Source organism: Strigops habroptila, chromosome Z, assembly GCF_004027225.2.
Source record: "Strigops habroptila isolate Jane chromosome Z, bStrHab1.2.pri, whole genome shotgun sequence".
NCBI classification, from domain to species: domain Eukaryota; kingdom Metazoa; phylum Chordata; class Aves; order Psittaciformes; family Psittacidae; genus Strigops; species Strigops habroptila.
The window spans coordinates 92,505,262-92,522,170 of record NC_044302.2 but is presented as its reverse complement, the minus strand read 5'-3'; the positions used below and the strand labels follow the sequence as shown (position 1 = coordinate 92,522,170).

Here is a 16,909-nt window from a genome sequence, read left to right as displayed (position 1 = left end):
TGGGGCAGCCACAGCTTCTCTGGGCACCCTGTGCCAGTGTCTCACCACCCTCATAGTGAAGAACTTCTTTCCTAATGTCTAATATAAATCTCCCCTCTGTCAGGTTAAAGCCATTCCCCCTTGTCCTGTCACTACATGCCCTTGTAACAAGTCCCTTTCCAGTTTTCTTGTAGCCCCTTTAGGCACTGGGAGCTGCTCTAAGGTCTCCTCTTAAGGAGCCTTCTCTTCTCCAGCCCAGCTCTCTCAGCCTGGCTCCAGAGCAGAGCTGCTCCAGCCTTCAGAGCGTCTTTGTGGCTCTTCTCTGGTCTTGCTCATGCAGATGGTGGCTCCAGAGCTGGATGCAGGACTGCAGGGAAGGTGCCACGAGAGTGGAGCAGAGGGCAGAATCACCTCCTTGACCTGCTGGTCATGCTCCTATTGATGCAGCCCAGCATAGGGTTGGTTTCTGGGCTGCAAGTGCACACTGCCAAGTCATGTTGAGCTTTTTGTCAGCCAACACCTCAAAGTCCTTCTCCTCAAGGCTCCTATTATTACAATCTCTGCCCAGCCTCTTAGAAAGTCTTCGGAGAACTCTATGTCCCAGTGTATTCCACAGTGATTTTTTTTTTTTATCTCACAAGTCTAGAAATCTTAACTTTGGATCTGGAGTTGCCACTGGAGTTTATGCTTTAGCAGTGAATTGGATCTGGGGGGGGGTGTTTGATGGAAATAAGCCTATGATTCTCTGAGGCTTCACTGATTCTGTCTTGGGTGGCTCCCCCTCCTCTTTTTGTTTTTTTGAAGCTCACTGGTTTGCGTTTTGCAGCATTGACGCAGGGAGAAACGACAACAGGTTGGAATTAAACAAAGCTGGTCAGAGACGTGACTAGTATGATGCATTTTGTTTATAGAAATCTCTGGTTATGGCAGTATGGGGCACTCCTGGTGGACCATTCAGAATATATACCTCTGCACCTTAGTGGTGGTGGTTTGGGTGTTTTTGCAAATAAATGGAATTTGTCAGAATTCTTAGAGATGTTCTCAGGATTGGTTTTCAGTAAACAGGTTTTTTTGTTGTTTAGTTTGGTCCCAAAGAAGTGGCCAAGTTTTCAAGCAATCTATGTTGGCATAAGTAGTATTACAAAATGCATAAAACTGAAGTCTCTGGGCAGTAACTTGAAAATTATTGCTGTCAGGAAGCATAGCACTGGGTCAGGAGCTTAACAGGAGCCAGTGTGTTACACTGAGCTATATGAACTTGTAGCCATCACAGTGACTGAATAAACAAGTCAGTAGTTACAAGGGACACAGGCACACATACTTCTTGGAGTATAATCTCTGTGTAGCGTGCTAAGAGAAGAAACAATCTTTATGATGGCTGTTCTGTAACTGCACATAACTGTGTAATGCCTGCGTCTCACATGGGGAAGACTGATCAGACCACAGGTCTCTCCCATATGGTAGGCTTGTTCCTGGATCTCTCCTTGTTGCTGCAGCAAACTCTGGTCACTGGTTTATAATGTTTACAGTCATCTTATTTGTGTGTTGTCCAACAGGTACACCCAGACTACAAGGAAACAGAAATCCCTGTGGTAAGTTCACAAATACGTATGTGCTTGCACTGGGTTGTGTTTCTGAGAATGTCCAGAAGTAGTGTTCCCTTGAGTACAGAAGATCATAGTGCTGAGTAAACTTGGGTTGAAGGAAGCAATCTATATGCTGCTTCTGAGGTACAGGGTTTGGCTATGTCATAAAGATGTTCACTTTTGCAAAGGTTTGGTATTGAAAGGTTTTGGGTCCCACTGGTAGGAGAGGGGATAGTGTGGAAAGTCTGGGTTGCTGATTGTTGTTTGGTGGGAGTCAGACTTCTTGGTGTCTTCCTATCAGTGAGTAACTTCCCAAGGTCATTCTAGAAAGCCTCTTGGATTAATTAATTCATGGGGTATCCTGGTGCTGTGCTAGCCAGGAACAGGGCGTGGGGATGCAGAAGGTGACCGTCACCTTAGCGTCTGGGTTTTCCCCTTCAGGTAACACACCAAAATTTCCCAGTGTCTAAAGTGCCCAATAACACCAGCCGTGCAAAGTGGCCGGGTGGCCCCTCTCCAGAGCTACAGCAGGCGCTCTCCGCTAGCGAGAGGCAGTGCATAGAGACAGTCGTCAACATGGGGTACTCGCCTGAGAACGTCCTGAAAGCCATGAAGAAGAAGGGACAGAACATAGACCAGGTAAGAGCTTGTGCAATGGGGAAGAAACCCTTGATTGGATGCTGATTCTGCTGAGAAACAACCTTGGGTTTGCAAAATGCATAGGGAGGAATACTTTGATTCTAACAAGGAGCTGCAGCCACAGCCACTGTGATGTTAACCACTAGAGAAGTTGTCACCTAGCGGTAAAGGCTCCCAAAACAAAAGTGTGTTTGTGCCTGTTTATGATGAGAGACTGCTTGAGTCAGCCATACTTGTGGGGTGCTGCGCCACAGCTGTGCTGAGCTTGGGATGGGCCCTTAGCTGCACATGAAGCTGGGAGAGGTACTGGGTCTTCCCAGGAGCCACAGAACCATCCGAAGGAAGCTTAGTGCAGCTCTACACATGCTTGGTGCCATATGACAAAAGTGTAACCGTCTTCCCTTGTTGTGAGCACAAGAGGTTATGATGCTGACGTCTCTCCTTGCAGAGAGATTGGCCCCTGCAGGCTTACAACAGCTCTTGGGAGGCACCACTGACCGACTTTCTTCTGCATGCCCTGATTGTGGTGCTTCCTGCCTCATGTGCTGCCTCAAACACTTGCTAAAACCAGGTCACAGAGCATAAAGCGCTGCAGGGTGGAGCGTGGCTCTGGCGCTTGGATCAGCTTCAAACAAACCTTTTAAAGCAGGGAGAGCATGGCCTCTTTAACTGTCCATGCTGGCCCTAGGCTGGCTGTGCTGCACAGAGGACTGTGCCTGGGGAGGAGGGGTGGCCCAGGGATTTCTGCTTGTGGAGCTGATGTGTTGCCTGATCTACGTACACAGCGAGAGTGGTTTAATGTGTGCACTGGAGTGAACTGTAGTATCAAATGGAATAAAAGTCCCTTAGGAGGGCGGTTTTAAATCCTCCTGTATTTGCAGGCAGCATTACCCATCTGACCTCTCCCTGTACCTCAGATCTGAGGACAGGTAAGAAATCTGGCTGCGGTTTCTGTGCGCGTGAGCTGGGGTTTGTGGCTCACTTACCAATGTGTTGAGTTGATCTTAAAAGGCTGGCTGCTTTCAGATTGCGTCAGCTCTTATGGCTGGCTGAGAGGAAGCTCAAAGCTGACACATTTTGACTGCTGGACCTACAGTTTCACTTTAAAAACTTGTAGTATAAAAAGCACAGTTAAATGTGTGCCTTCTGCTTGGTGATCAGGCATGGAAGGCTAAAGATAGGCTTCTGAAGCTGCTGTGACTCAAGTGGAAGATGACATTCAGAGCTGGTGGGAGAACACAGGAGGACAGAAGGACTTCCATGTTTTCTCTGAACAAGCTCTTGCATAAAGACCATCCCAGCTCTACTAGGAGGGACTTTATCTCAGTCCCTGGTGTAGCCTGGGGTAGAGTTGTGCTCTGCCCCTGTGTGTGTACAGAGATGGTATTCAACCGTGTGCTGCAAATGCCACTCTGTAAACTTAGTTTGTTTTCTTTGTTCCCCACAGGTTCTGGATTACCTGTTTGCACATGGACAGCTTTGTGAGAAGGGTTTTGATCCACTTCTTGTTGAAGCAGCTTTGGAAATGCATCAGTGTTCAGAGGAGAAGGTGAGGGCGCAGTATGCTAAGCCATAGAGAGAATGTGCAGTGATGGGGAATTCCAGCAGCAGTTCCTCTGGCTGATGTAATTCTGGCTTTTATGGTAATGCTGCCTTGTTTCCAAAACTGACTGCCAAAGGACATCTTTGTGACGATAAAGCAAATATGTGTTAAAGCATTAGAATTCTTCTGTATTGTTTTATTGCTCTCATTTGCATGCATTTTTATGGGGACTGGATTTTTTTTTTTTAAGACCCTGCTTATTTCTGGTTGTAATGTTTGAACCCAGAGTTCTCTTGTGTGCAGGGTGCTTGGTACAGAGACAGTTAACTTCAGAAGCAGCAAATTATCTTTCAAACCCTGCCAGCATGCCCTGGCCATGGATTTTCTCCCTTGTATGAATGCATCTGCCAGGCTGCTCAGCAAATTGGGTTAGGGCTTGCTCTGGAAGCTGGGAAACCTGTTTTTTGGATCTGGTTCATTTGGCTGTTTTATCAGCACCAAAGGTACAGAGGCAGGAGCAGGTAGCCAGGGCAGAGGATAGCAGGATCTTTTAAACAACCTGCATGCTTTAGAGGTGCAGCTCACTCCCACCATCCCCAGTGTACATATATATGCCTTCCTGCCTTTATTTGACTTAGTGATAAGTTTGCAAACAGAGGAACAACAGTGCAAATATGGGAGAAGTGACTGATTTCAGGAAACGCGTTTGCTACTGGCTTAACCCTAAACTTGGAAATGGCCAATCTCCTGATCACCCATTTCAACCTGCTTGCTTCTTTTGGTTTTTCTTTCCCCTCGAGTGGAGCTGAGGCCCTGTAAATGGCAGAGGGTTTATGAAAGTCTGATCAGTTCATCCACTTGTGGTCACTTAATTTTTCGGAAGCTCGTGGAGGATTCGTGGTTGATGACAAATGTGTCCTATAGGGTTTGTGCTAATCCCCCAAGTCTGCCCTAGTTCTGAGAAGCCATTTGATAGCAAGGGATACTGTACTTTTCTCGAAGTCGAAGTAACTTAAAAAGAAATTCAGACGCAGCAGGATGCTGGACGGGAGAGCAGGGTGCCATTAATCACCATTTTGGGGAGCCCAAATTGGGCCAGGCTGGTAAATTTCCTACTGCAGAGAGAAAAACACTGGGAGAGAGGCCTCCACAGGCTGAGCTTTGGTCCTGTTTCTGAAGAGGGTTTTGGAAATGCAGGGCTGCAGACACAGGTGAGGCTCTGTGGGCTCTGATGTGGGTGACCTTGTCCCAGCGGAGCCGGCATACGCTGTACTTAGGGAACACGCATCTACCCCATGGGCTGCCCAGGTCGCTGAAGACAGGCTCTGTGCTAAACCTCCACCAAGCGCTGATCATCCTCTTTCCCCTTGCAAATAATGGACTGTCTGTGTCTTTCAGATCACAGAACTCCTCCAGCTAATGAGTCAATTTAAAGAAATGGGCTTTGAACTAAAAGACATTAAGGAGGTCTTATTATTACATAACAACGACCGGCACAACGCTTTGGAAGATCTAATGGCTCGCGCAGGAGCCAGCTGAAAACACATTCCTGGATTCTTGGCGTGCAGCGGAGCAGGGCCAGCCCTGCCACCTCCACATCCAGTGTGACTTGCTCTCTGCAGGAGGGAGCCCGGCTTTTCACATGCAGGGGAGAGTGACTGAGCAAGCCCGTCCGCGTGCATCACTCTAGCATTTCTCTTTCCACTGAAAGCCAACTTTCTTTCTTAAATTAAATTTTTAAAGTGTCCTTTCCTAAGTTTCCTTTTTCCAGCTTGGCCACGGAGAGTTTAGACTGCCCAGCCTCTACTGGAATTGTACATAGGTAGAGATAGGAGTGGTTTCCTCCCCTCACTGTTGCGCTGGAGTTGGACAGAAGAAATACTAAGTTGGTTCTGAAACTAGGATGCTTTGGTTCTTTGAAGCTGCTTTCATGGTGTCTTGTCTGCTTGTACTGAATTACTTGACTGTGTCACAGTCCAGATTAACTGGGTAAATTTGACCTTTAGTGCAATGGAGTTTTATTTTTTTGGTCGAAAGTCTGTAACTTAGTAAAACACTGGTTCAGAAGCTGTCGCTATGCATAAAGAGAGAAGCAGTTCCTCTTGTGGGTTTTCTTTTGGTTTGGTTTGGTTTTATTTTTAGCCATGCATCCAACACTTCTGCCAATGCTGAGTGGTGTGTAAGTTCTCTTAAAACAGGTAAGCTGTGAACTCTACCTGGATCTGCAGCTTGTGTTGGTTCTTGAACCTGAAGGCAGAGAGCTGGGGCTCAGTATTCTTAATCCCCCAGGCTTGTAGGCTATTTAAGACAATGCCCTGCTAGGAGATCAGTAATCTTTTCATTTTACATAATACTCGGTGTGATGCAGGAGGTTTCTTTCAAGCACTTTCTTTAAAACAAATATATTCGCTGCATTAGTTCCATTTCTCACACTGCTATAGAATTACATTATAACATCTAGTACTAGAAATCAAGTTTTGGGTTGTTTTTGATAGCTCGAAGTATTAAGTTGTACATTGTTCAAGTTCTAAATACATCAAGTATCAGCAGTCTTGAGGAATCTTTAAAGTAGTTTGCTAAATATTTTGATTCTGCAGAAGAACAACTAATAAAACCCTCAAATATGACTCTCAGTGTCATGGTTCCCATCCCTCATGCTATTTGGCTTCAGCAGATGAAGAACTTGCTGGATCCTGCCTGCTCCTGTAGGCACGCATGAACACTGTCCATGTTGGGAAGAACAACTGAGGTCTCTGGACAGGCAGCTGCCGTGGCGGAATGTGCTGCTTTTTCCTGTGGCTTATTTTTGTGTTGTTAAAAAAACCAACTCTGGGGATCCAAACTCGTGTTACAGCATGGAGCTGGGAGCATTGGACTTCAGGAGGGGAAGACTGCTTGGCTTGTTGCCTGAGTAGGTGTTTCAGTAGGAGGTTTTGGCTCATCAGGACTCTGAAGGAGACATTATGTTGTTAAACTTTATATGACCAAAACATCTAATCCAAGTCCAGTGTTAACTCCTGGAATTCTCTGTGGGGTGCTCAACTGTGTTAATTACGTTATTTAAAATGATGGTGAGGAGGTGTAGCTGGCCAGTATCTAGGAGATGTGGAGATGGATCGTGAGTATGACCAGGGCAGGTTGCCTTGCATTGTATCCTGTAGTGTTCAGCTCCACCAGTTTATAGTGGTGGGGCTGAAGTTAAAACTTGTCTGAGGAGGACATTCTGCAGCTGAAGGCTGGAAGCATGTTTCTGGGGCAACCTCTCACGGAAGGGAAGACCACGGAGTGTGGGGATTAACATGGTGATTTAGGGGAGAGGCACTTCTGAAGAACCATGTAACAAGTGACACAATGTGATGAGACGTCAGTGTTGTTCTGGGTGCTGTGCATCGCTAGTTATTCCAGGACTGTAGCTTCTCATGTCAGATTGATTTATGTACCTGGCACTGTTCTGACTTTGTCAGCGGTTGCTCTGCCACCTTGTGATAGCTGTTGCCACATACCAAGGCGTGGATACCTTGGTGGAAAGGCTTGTGGGGAGAAGTATGGATGCAGAGCCAAAACTGGTGGTTGTCCTTTGAGCCAGAGACTCCCTAAGCTGCCTCCTGACGGTTCTGGAGAGCAGCAGCCTGGCAAGGGCTCTGAGCTGAGGGCTTCCACTCTGCCCAGTGGGATGAAAAGTGCTCTTGTGCTCATTGCCTTGTTTTGAGGGTGACTTCTATGTGGGATCCTACAGTCGGTGAGGCAGTGGGAGCCCTGAAGCTTTCTTCAGTCGGCCTCGTGGCTCTTGCAGTGGCTTGGCTCTGCTGGGGCACCCCAGGGCCTGCATCAGCAGCTCTGCTGCACGGCATGTGGCAGGGCAGCTCTCCCTGCTGGGCAGACAGTGGGTTCTGCTGATGGTGCAGCAAAACCCGGTGCAAGGGTTGTTCGGGTTGGCCTCAGGTGGCTGAAGGACAGCTTGTGAAACACCAGTCGATGTCAATAGGCCAGGTGTGAAGGGGATTCTCTACCCATTCCCAGCCCCAGTTAATCTTTATGTAATCACTCAAACTGGCATTTTGATCGCATTTACTATAAAACAAATTCTACCAGAGTTCTGTAGCAAATTGAATTTTATTTTAAATAATGTCAATTATTCAAATAAAATATCAAGCATCTGCCATGAGCATTAATTGTCTTTGTTGCACCTGAAAATAGAAGTGAAACCACTTTAGTTCTGTGTTTATTTGATTGTACGTGGCCAGGCTCTTTTAATCCCCCAGACTGCTGCAATGACCATTTCAGATACATTCCCCAAGTTGAAACAAAAGCCATTCATATCAGGTGTCAGACCAATATCAAAGAGCAGGAAGGGGATGATGCTTCAGAAATGCTCATTTAGCACATTTTCACTCAAGAATTAAAGCAGCATCTAGGTAATAACCTCAAGAGTGGAGAGTAAAACATCACCCTTTTTGGAATAGCATTGGTAGTTTCCATTGCATACTGGGAGCCCAGTTTCAGTATTGCCTGGGTGTGCAGGCAATGTCTGCAGTCCTCTTATTGCCAAGGATGGTAGATTTTCACAGCTGAGGCTGCTTTCTTTTTTTCATTTTTTAGTTAAATCCTCTCACATTCGGTAGAGAAAATAAAATTCAAAGAACAGTGATAATAGAATCTACTTATTAACAAGCCTACAGGTTAAAAAATGTCATCAGGCGTTGAAAAACTGCTTTGTTCTTGTTTTGTTTCTCAGTGTTCCTGGCCATTCCTCAAGGGAGTGATTAGCTCCTGCTCTGGGAACTTGCACTGGGGCTCAGATCTGCCGGATGGACTTGCCTTTCTCCCAGGAGGCTGGCTAGGAACCACGTGGCTTATCTTTGGTAGCTGACTTAACTCACATCTCCTCTGCTCATGGAAATTTTTGGTCACTCATCTGTCTTGTTACAAGTACCTCTGCAAACGCGGCAGCTGGGACATGGCACTGTGGGGTGTGCGAATAGGTCTTCAGAAAGGGCCAGCCTGGATGAGAGGCTGAATGTACTTTGCTGACCTGCTCTTTAAAAAAACCTGAAACTACAACCAATATTCATCTCCCAAATGTCAGAGTATGTGGAAGGAAAGTTTTCCTCCCTAGCGCTGCATTACTGGCGGGGCATCTCCTTTCCCTGTGACCTGTGCACACATCCTACAGGTTTTTTCAGCTCCAAATGAAGTTGCAAAACTCCTCAGCAGCCCCCCAGTACCCTGTTTTCTGTGTGCTTGCTGAGAAAGTGCTGGGGAAACCACTGCAAGTGCTCACATCCATTTATTCTTTCAGTGGGTACAAGGACTTCCCAGCTGCCACATGTTCTCCTCACCTTACTTACAGGAAAACTTCTCCCTGACCCCAGGAGCTGGAGGGAGGCTTCCTAAGCGTTGGTTATTTTAAAGGGAAGCTTGTTTTAATGCCTGCTCTTTCCCCCATGGTTTTAACAAGACAGTCGGTGTCCCACTGCTTTATAGCTTTCTGGTGTCTTTCAAGCACAAACACCAAAGTACCACTGACACCAGCATTCTTGCTCCTGGAAGCTGCATTTCTCTGGGTGAAGAATTGTTCTGTAACAGGCACTGGAGAGCTGGGTTTGGGTGTGACTGAACTGCTGCTCGCCCATAGCCTGGACACAGGAACCATCTTGAGATCCATAAACTCAGACCCCAGAGGGTCTCTGCTCCACAGAGTAATCCAGTCTTAGTTTTAAGATGGAGACCAACCAGTGCTAAAAAATGCCCCAGCCAACAGTCAGGGCACTGATGTAGAACTTTAGTCTTCTGTTACAGTCCTCCTCTTGCACTGCTGTTCCCCAGGGCTGTGCTGTCTGACATTCCTGGGAGTGTGTGCGCCAAATATACAACCCAGATAACTGTCACTGTGGTTGCTCTTTTGCTGCTTGACCAAACCTGGGCTCCTCGGGGTAGCTGTAGAGGCAGGCAGTGAAATTCACAGCTGGTCAGACAGCAGTGTTCCCTTACCCTTGGCATTTCTGGCTACTGTGCCAGCTTTGATTGAGCTTCAACCCGCACCACTGAGGAGACACTGAGATGGCTGAATGTGCTGCGACAGCCCTAATTTTGGAGTGGGAGTGCTTGCACAGCATGTTGTCAGTGGAGCATGATTCAAGGTCAGTTGTGGCTTCAGCAGGTGGACTTGTTCTGTGGTTCTGATGTGATGCACACAGCACCAGAGCTTTTGCAGGGCTCCAGCTGATCATTCCATAGTTCTTGATTCAAATACCAGCTTCACATAACAGCGCTGTTAGCAGCTTCTCAAAGTCCAATGCTTCTCACCAGACCCCAGCCATTAAGCACTCTACAGCTGTGCCACAGTTTGCAGTGGGTGTGCTGTTGGCAGCAGTATGAACCCACATGCTTATTAACATGCTAGATGAACCTTTGGTACAAAGTCCCTACTAAACTCATTACACATGACTTCAGTCACCAGAGCTCAGGAGCTCTGGAGTGTTTGTCCCCAGCAAAGAACACCTGCAACAATAGCCTTTTGTCTTCTGAAAGTGACAGCACTTCTCCTGCCTTGATTTTCATTTACTTATGGTCTAGTTACATTTGTGTACTTGAACAGTGGCACCTCTCTCTTTCCTGGCTTCTGTTTGCAAACACTGTTCTGGACAGCTTTTGAGGATTTCTGTTCAGATCTGTGTCTGCCCTCATTTTCTTGAAAACACAGAAGTGCCTTTAGCATGTGAGAAGCTGCTACGAATACTGTGGACAGGGCTGCCTGCTGCTTGGTGAGATACTTAAAGGCTGATGAATTGCTATTCTTAAGAAAATGGCTTACTGGTATTAAGGAAATAAAACAGCTTGTGGTGCCAAGTAGTCATCTCTCATTTACTCAGCATTCTCTCCATCCTTATCTAAAATACACACTAACCAACAAACATCAAACCAAAAGCTATCCCCTACCCACTCAAACTCTGCAGCGCAAGTGTGGTCAAACACTAGCTGGCTGCTTCTGTAGCTGTTCTTGTGCACATGCAAGCAAAGACAGTTTAAACTGGTGGAGGTGTTTGCAGGGAGGTGTCAGTGCCAGGAGAGGCTAAATAGAGCTGAAGCTGGTCTCTCATCGTTTGGATACACTTTGACTTTAGTACCAAGACTTCATCCAGCTTGGTCACGAAGTTCTGAAAATCCTGATGAGGAAGGCAAAAAGAAAGTTCAGGGAACAGCAGCAGTAGCGTGTTGGTGAACAATCAGCATATTTTATGTACTGCAGCAGCACATAAAAACATGTTTTCCATTTCGCAGTGTGGTAAATTAAATTGGCGTTTTCTTATTGAATTCTTGACCCTCACAGGCCCAGACCAATGCCTCTAAATACTGAGGTTCACTTACACTTGCATTTTTATCTGTTGGTGAACTGACAGCTAATATAATGCTTTAAAAATAAAAATGTATAAAGCACCTTCTACACCAGTTAGCTTTTCAAAGGTTAGGGACTGGTTGTCTTACGTGCAGTTTTACACTGTGTTGACCTCTTGTTCCTGACACCTCTCGTGTGGGATCTAGCAGTCATGAAAATAAGTGGTGAGTTGGGCCCCTCATTGATAGACATAATAGCCCATTCTTGGGAGAGGGAAGGGATTATTTCACATCAGGTCACAGGTCCAACTCCTGTATGGCTACAGGTCTGCTAGGTCTGACATGAGAGGTAGCAGCAGTGTGTATAGCGTCTGCTGAGGGGAACACTGCCTTCCACAGCAACCTGCCACATGGATAAAAAAAAAATAGTGTGAAACTGATTAAAACTGAAGTGGAGGCAGTTATTTTTGAGTAGGACTTGCATTAGTAAGGGCACACTCAGACTTGCTCTGCTCTCCAGCTGAGAGCAGTGTTTGGTGCCTCTGTTCAGAGATCAGTGTCTAAGGAGCTGGGAGGTGTCAGCATCCTCAGCGCCAGGGATTTCAACTGCTACCACTTGGAAATCAGTCATTGAAAAGCTTATTTGGCAGGACTTCAAGGACTCCTGCTATCTCCTGCACTCAGTCTTTGTCTAGCAGGGACAGCAGGACTGTAATGTCCAGCCCAGCTGCCCTGCTTTTCTCAAGCACTTCAAATACTGCTTAGTTGAGTATTTGGCTGGTCTTCGCAGGAGTCTCTCCTGCGGCCAAAGTTTCATGGCTGGAGAAGTTGGAACCATGTGAAAGTGGAAGGAGAGAAACTGATACAGGAAGTCGAAGGTGATTTCGCTGCCCAAATAAAGGTCATGCTGTGAAACAACATTACAGGATACAATTCAAGTTATTCACACAGTGTTGGGAGGCCTGGCAAGCTTGTCATAATTCTGCTAACCAGAAAATGATCGCTTGCAGCAAGGGGCAAATAAATGGGGGTCAGAGGGGGAAAGCTGGTGTCTAATGACCAACAGACTTAGGAAGAGCCATCTGAAAAGACTTAAAAAAACTAAAAATTAGAAAAAAATAAAATAAAAGCTTTCTTTGTACCACCACATTGTCTGCCACAAAACTGATACAGTTTATGGCTCTTGTGCTGCTTCGTGAACTTCCATGTGTTACCTGGTCACATGCAGCTGGAAATCACACAAATAAACCACGTGGTGGCTCCATGAAGCTGCACTTCAGATGTGAGCTGTGATAGGAATTGAAATGGTTTGATAATGTAATGCAGTAATGGAGCTTAGCTTTGTTGATGAGGGAAGTGATAAGGCAGGAGGTTCTCAGTGGGAAACGTCAATAGTCTGGGTGAATGGGAGTTCTCACAGAGCTGTGACATGCACCTAATGGATGGAGGAGAAGCCTGCACTACTGTCATCTGAGACAAGGATAAGCCAAGAAACACTTGAGTGACAAAAGTGCAGAGCTTGTGAGTGGGGCCATCTGCAGCATGGTAGGCAAAGGAGGGATTCCCAGAAGGAAGAGGCAACGTGGCGCTGCACCACCAACTGTGACATCTCAGCATCATGCTTTAGGGGTGTGCTGTTTTCTCTGTTATTGACTTACTTGCTCCAGCCTGTAAGAGAAAAACATCACACGGGAGGATGCCCTGTTTGGTACAGTCTGGTACCCATGATGCAAGATGAGAGAAAGGTGTCTGATCAGGCACAAGCAGTTCAGAGTTGGCCCATCAGTCTCCTTCTCCCCCAACGACCTGGCAGTGTGGAGACTGGCAAAGACACAACAGGTACTGAAAATGAGCGGCCACAGGGAGGCATCAGAGAGTGAGAGGAACAAATGATGAGGAATGCCACATCGCTAATTAAAGGTAATAATCTCTAAGATTAATTTAGGCAGGTTCAGCAGGCACTGAAATCATCATCTGAAATGCTTACCGTTGCTGACATCTGATTTATCAAGCACTCTTCCTTGAAGCACAAGGATGCCATTTCATCCAGCTGCTGCCGATGGGCCTGAATTACAGCCTGTCTGATTAACATAAAATACACCACTAGTTACACAGCCTGCTGTGCTACCTATAATTACTCAATAAATCCTTAAGAAGGGGAAATACCCCAGGGGAAGCCTTGCTGTCCTCTGTCCCTGGCACTCAGAAAGTGCACACCAGTGCTCCTAGAACTGCAGTGGACTGCACTGCTTTGGGATTAAAGATGACCCTGATGTGTCAGGGTTGCTCATAGAGACCAAAGCCTCTTGTTAGCATAAGCAGCACAGAAGCATGTACTGATTTTTACCATAGAGAAATCTAGGAGCAAAAAAAATTGTCTTAATTAATCAGTGAAATGGCTTACAGCCATGAGGCTGAAAGTTATTTCGGCGAAAACCAGGCAGAGCAGGAAGGCAGTGCTGCTTTTGATTCCTCTGGGCAAGCTTCTCTGACCAACCACATACTTTCAGTTGTGTGAATATAGTCCAGTCCTTGGGAGCTGACAGTGGCAGCTCACAGCACTTTGAAGCTTTACATCCACATCTTCAGTAACTGCCCAGCTGCTCTAGCTGTTTTTCTTTCCATAGGGATGGAACAGCTGTCACCTGACTCTTGATGGGAAGTTTTGATATATTTTAGTTACTTGAGAGCTTATAGGAAGCCAATTAGTTGCTGCAGTTCTCAGTAACTAATTCTTCATTATCCTAGGAAGCTCTAAGAGAATAATTGGCTTCTTGTGAGTTTTTAAAGTATCACTATAAATTATCATTAACCTTATTAAATAATTAGTTCATAGATTGATTTGCCATCAGTTTTTAAAGTACATATGAGTATGATACACAAATAACAGCAAATGTGTCACATGTCTATAACTTCTAAGCTTCATGACAAGCTTCAGTTATGAGCAAGACTTACTGTGCCTTTTCTAGGGCTTCCCTCTGCCATTTTCCCATCTCTGATGCAGCACTGGCAGAGCTGCTGCTGGACACGCCTGAGGGGCTCTTTGCATTTGCTAACGGCTGCTTATCTTTGGCTGCAAATCCTGAATCTGCAGCAAAAGTCTCTTGTGTAAAAAGATTCTGCATTAACTTGTTCTTCAGCAACCCTCTTTCCTCATTGCTGAACGATGACTTGGCTGGGTCTTCAGAATGACTGAAGTCCTCGTTCCTCAGCCCTGACTTGGGCTGCAGTAGCAGGCTGCTTTCCTGAGAGGGGGACTGGGCTGTGTAATCCGTATGTCCCACACTGAGAAAGCACGCTGCACCTGAAAAACAGCTCTTTTCAGGTATATCAGCATTTATTTCCTGAGCCATGGGCTCAACACTGGGTCCTTGATTTGAGTTAGATCTTCCTGAATTACCAGTATTATCTTTAACATCTGCACCGCACTGTCTGCCACCCGAGTATTCGTTGCACGTTGAGTTACTGGGAAACAAACCACACTCTCTGTGTCCCCTGGAGCCCGTGGATTCAGCTGCAGATGTTCCTGTCAGGTCACGTCCAACAGGTAAGCAGTGAGTGACCCCTTGCTTTGGTGAAGCTGAGCCCAAGAGGCAGTGGCATGGCTTCACATCACAGCAGGTGGGTGAGAGCCACTTGTCCCCTGTTTGTGGGGAATGCAGCGGGGTGCAGTGTCTTCCACCACGACGCGTTTGCTCCCCCAGTTCCAGCATGCTGTCCGTCAGAGCCCTGCTTCTTGTGCACTGCCAGCTCTCTTCTGCAAACCTGCTCTGGGAGCTGTGTGTGTTCTTCGCACACGGGGACGTCTCTTGGTTAGAAGACACTTTCTCTGTACCAGTTGTTTCCTCGTAGTCAAGAAGGGATATGAGAGGGGCCATCAGCTCCGAAGAGAATTCTGAGGAACAACTGGAAGATCCGCAATGGTTAGCGCTGTTTTTTCGAGCTTTCCATTTTACATCTCCTGCAAGGACAGCCTGCCTATCCAAAGTAGATTCTTCCTTCTCTTCATGCTGGAGGTCGACCTCTTTGCGCTCTAGAGTTCCCAGTTTCAATACAGGAGAAACATATGAGTTTGAAGCCTCATTTTCTGCAGTCAGGGTGTCTTCACTGGAGTAAACAAGACATCTGTGTTTGGATTTGCACTGTTTGTGATCAGCTAGGAAATCTTTGCTATTTTTCCAGTTACAAGCAGGATCATCCTGCAGGCAGTAAGGTTTTTCAGCAGTATTGCTTGAAGGGGACTCAATAGTGAAGTCATAGTTCCAGTCTGCTGGAGTTTTGCTGCAGCCTGCATTTTTGATGGATTCCTCTGTCTTTGGGCTGTCCTCACTACAATCCCAGCTGTCATCTAGTTCATGTTCTTGCATGGATACTGCATATTTGAAAAATAAATCCTGCCTCTTTTGGCCTTTTTGCTCTTCCTCAGTTTCTTGTTCTCTTTGATGGAGGAAAAATGAATGTTGACTGCATTTGTTGGTGTTTTTTCTTTTCACACTCTTTTGACTGCAGATAGGTGAGAAGGAATCTTCACTGAAATCACTGTCATCCAGATCTTCCAGCTGCATCCCCTCTTTGCTCTGTACTTCTGTGGGAGGAAGGCTCAGCTCCTGCTTCACTTGAATCTCCTGGGGCTTGTACTGCGTTAAAAACCTCTCAAGAGGTTGATAATTCAGTTTTTGCTGTAGAATAGGTGGTTGCTGAAACTGCTGGTGATAAAGACGTAAATGCTCTTCCCTTTCCTTCTGAAATGGAGGCAGATTTGTCCAGGTTTCAACACATTGTTTAGCAAAGCTGTTTCCCCATTCCTGTCTGCCATCGGACAGCAGATTTCCATCTCCAAAGGAAAAATCATCTCTAGGAACAAGCTGTTTCTGAACAGGTTGCACTGTCTGGACTTTCAGGCCCTGGGCAGGTGGTCTCTCTTGCATATACTTGTCTCTCTGGCCGCTCTCTTTTGTTTCTGCTGTGGCACCATTTTTGATGATGAAATCCTTTGCAGTGGAGTTCTTTTCAGAGTGGGGAGGCAGATCATCAGTTTTCTTCTTCAGGGGATGTGCTATCCGTAGGACACCCTTAACTGGGCTAGGGTGGTGGAACCATGGTGAGCTGGGATTTCCTTTGTGGGCATGTCCTTTGTTGATGGCCCTGGGGGTAGAGGTAAAAGGGACACTTGATGGCTGGAGTGCTGCAGGACATGCCTTTGTTTTTGTGGCATTTGAGGGATGCTGGAGCCCTAGCTTCACTTTCTTTGGAGAGCTCTTTTCCCCAGGTGGCAAAGAGGGATTGTTTTGGACACGTTTTGGAGATACATTTCCAGCTGTCCGACGCTTGTTTGTGATGGGGGTAGAACATTTAATCCCTTTCTTCAGCTCTTTGACCCTGTGAACGAAGTTGGCTTTAGAAGATGTCACACTCAGATAAATAACAGTGTCTTCAGAACAAACTTACGCTTTTACATATTAATACTAAACACTGAATTCAATGTCATGATTTCTGTTTTAACTGTATAGTTATTCAGGCAGGCACCAAAAGCCTTCTTCCAAAATGCCTGAACTTCTGGAAAGAGCTATAGCAGTATTTTCGAGTGCTTCCTTGAACAGTGCATAACAGGTTAAATGAGTGAAGATGGCCTCTGTTAGGCTGCATTTGCACACTTTCTAATGCAGCGTGGCATAGTGGCAGCTGAGGACAAGCCAGTACTCTCCATAGCACATCACTGAGTCCCACAGACGCAAACTAGGGCTGTTGGAGTAGTTGCAAGGGGGGTACTTAGCTCAGGTGCACAGGGCTACAGGGCTCCTGGATCAGACTCATCAGAGTAACTGTG

At 46.3% G+C, this 16,909-nt stretch overlaps 2 protein-coding genes across 8 annotated transcripts in view; one reads left to right on the top strand and one right to left on the bottom strand.

Moving 5' to 3' along the window:
* UBAP1 (ubiquitin associated protein 1) overlaps positions 1 to 7,904 on the top strand; it is a 38,656-nt gene extending 30,752 nt beyond the window's left edge. For 4 of the 7 annotated variants that reach the window (XM_030512448.1, XM_030512447.1, XM_030512446.1 and 1 more), the window contains 4 exons: positions 1,536 to 1,571; positions 2,007 to 2,204; positions 3,652 to 3,753; positions 5,146 to 7,904. In XM_030512448.1, the coding sequence (XP_030368308.1) occupies positions 1,536 to 1,571; positions 2,007 to 2,204; positions 3,652 to 3,753; positions 5,146 to 5,286 (477 nt within the window). In that variant the 3' untranslated portion in view covers positions 5,287 to 7,904. Of the gene's footprint in view, positions 1 to 1,535; positions 1,572 to 2,006; positions 2,205 to 2,312; positions 3,454 to 3,651; positions 3,830 to 5,145 lie in introns of those variants that run through there. The other 3 variants (XM_030512451.1, XM_030512453.1, XM_030512452.1) reach the window with 3 other exon arrangements.
* Positions 7,842 to 16,909, bottom strand: part of KIF24 (kinesin family member 24) — a 26,804-nt gene continuing 17,736 nt past the window's right edge. Inside the window, exons 10-12 of the mRNA XM_030512445.1 lie at positions 14,038 to 16,461; positions 13,070 to 13,163; positions 7,842 to 10,913 (exon numbers count right to left, since the gene is read on the bottom strand). Coding sequence (XP_030368305.1) covers positions 10,773 to 10,913; positions 13,070 to 13,163; positions 14,038 to 16,461 — 2,659 coding nt within the window. The 3' untranslated portion in view covers positions 7,842 to 10,772. The remainder of the gene's footprint in view (positions 10,914 to 13,069; positions 13,164 to 14,037; positions 16,462 to 16,909) is intronic.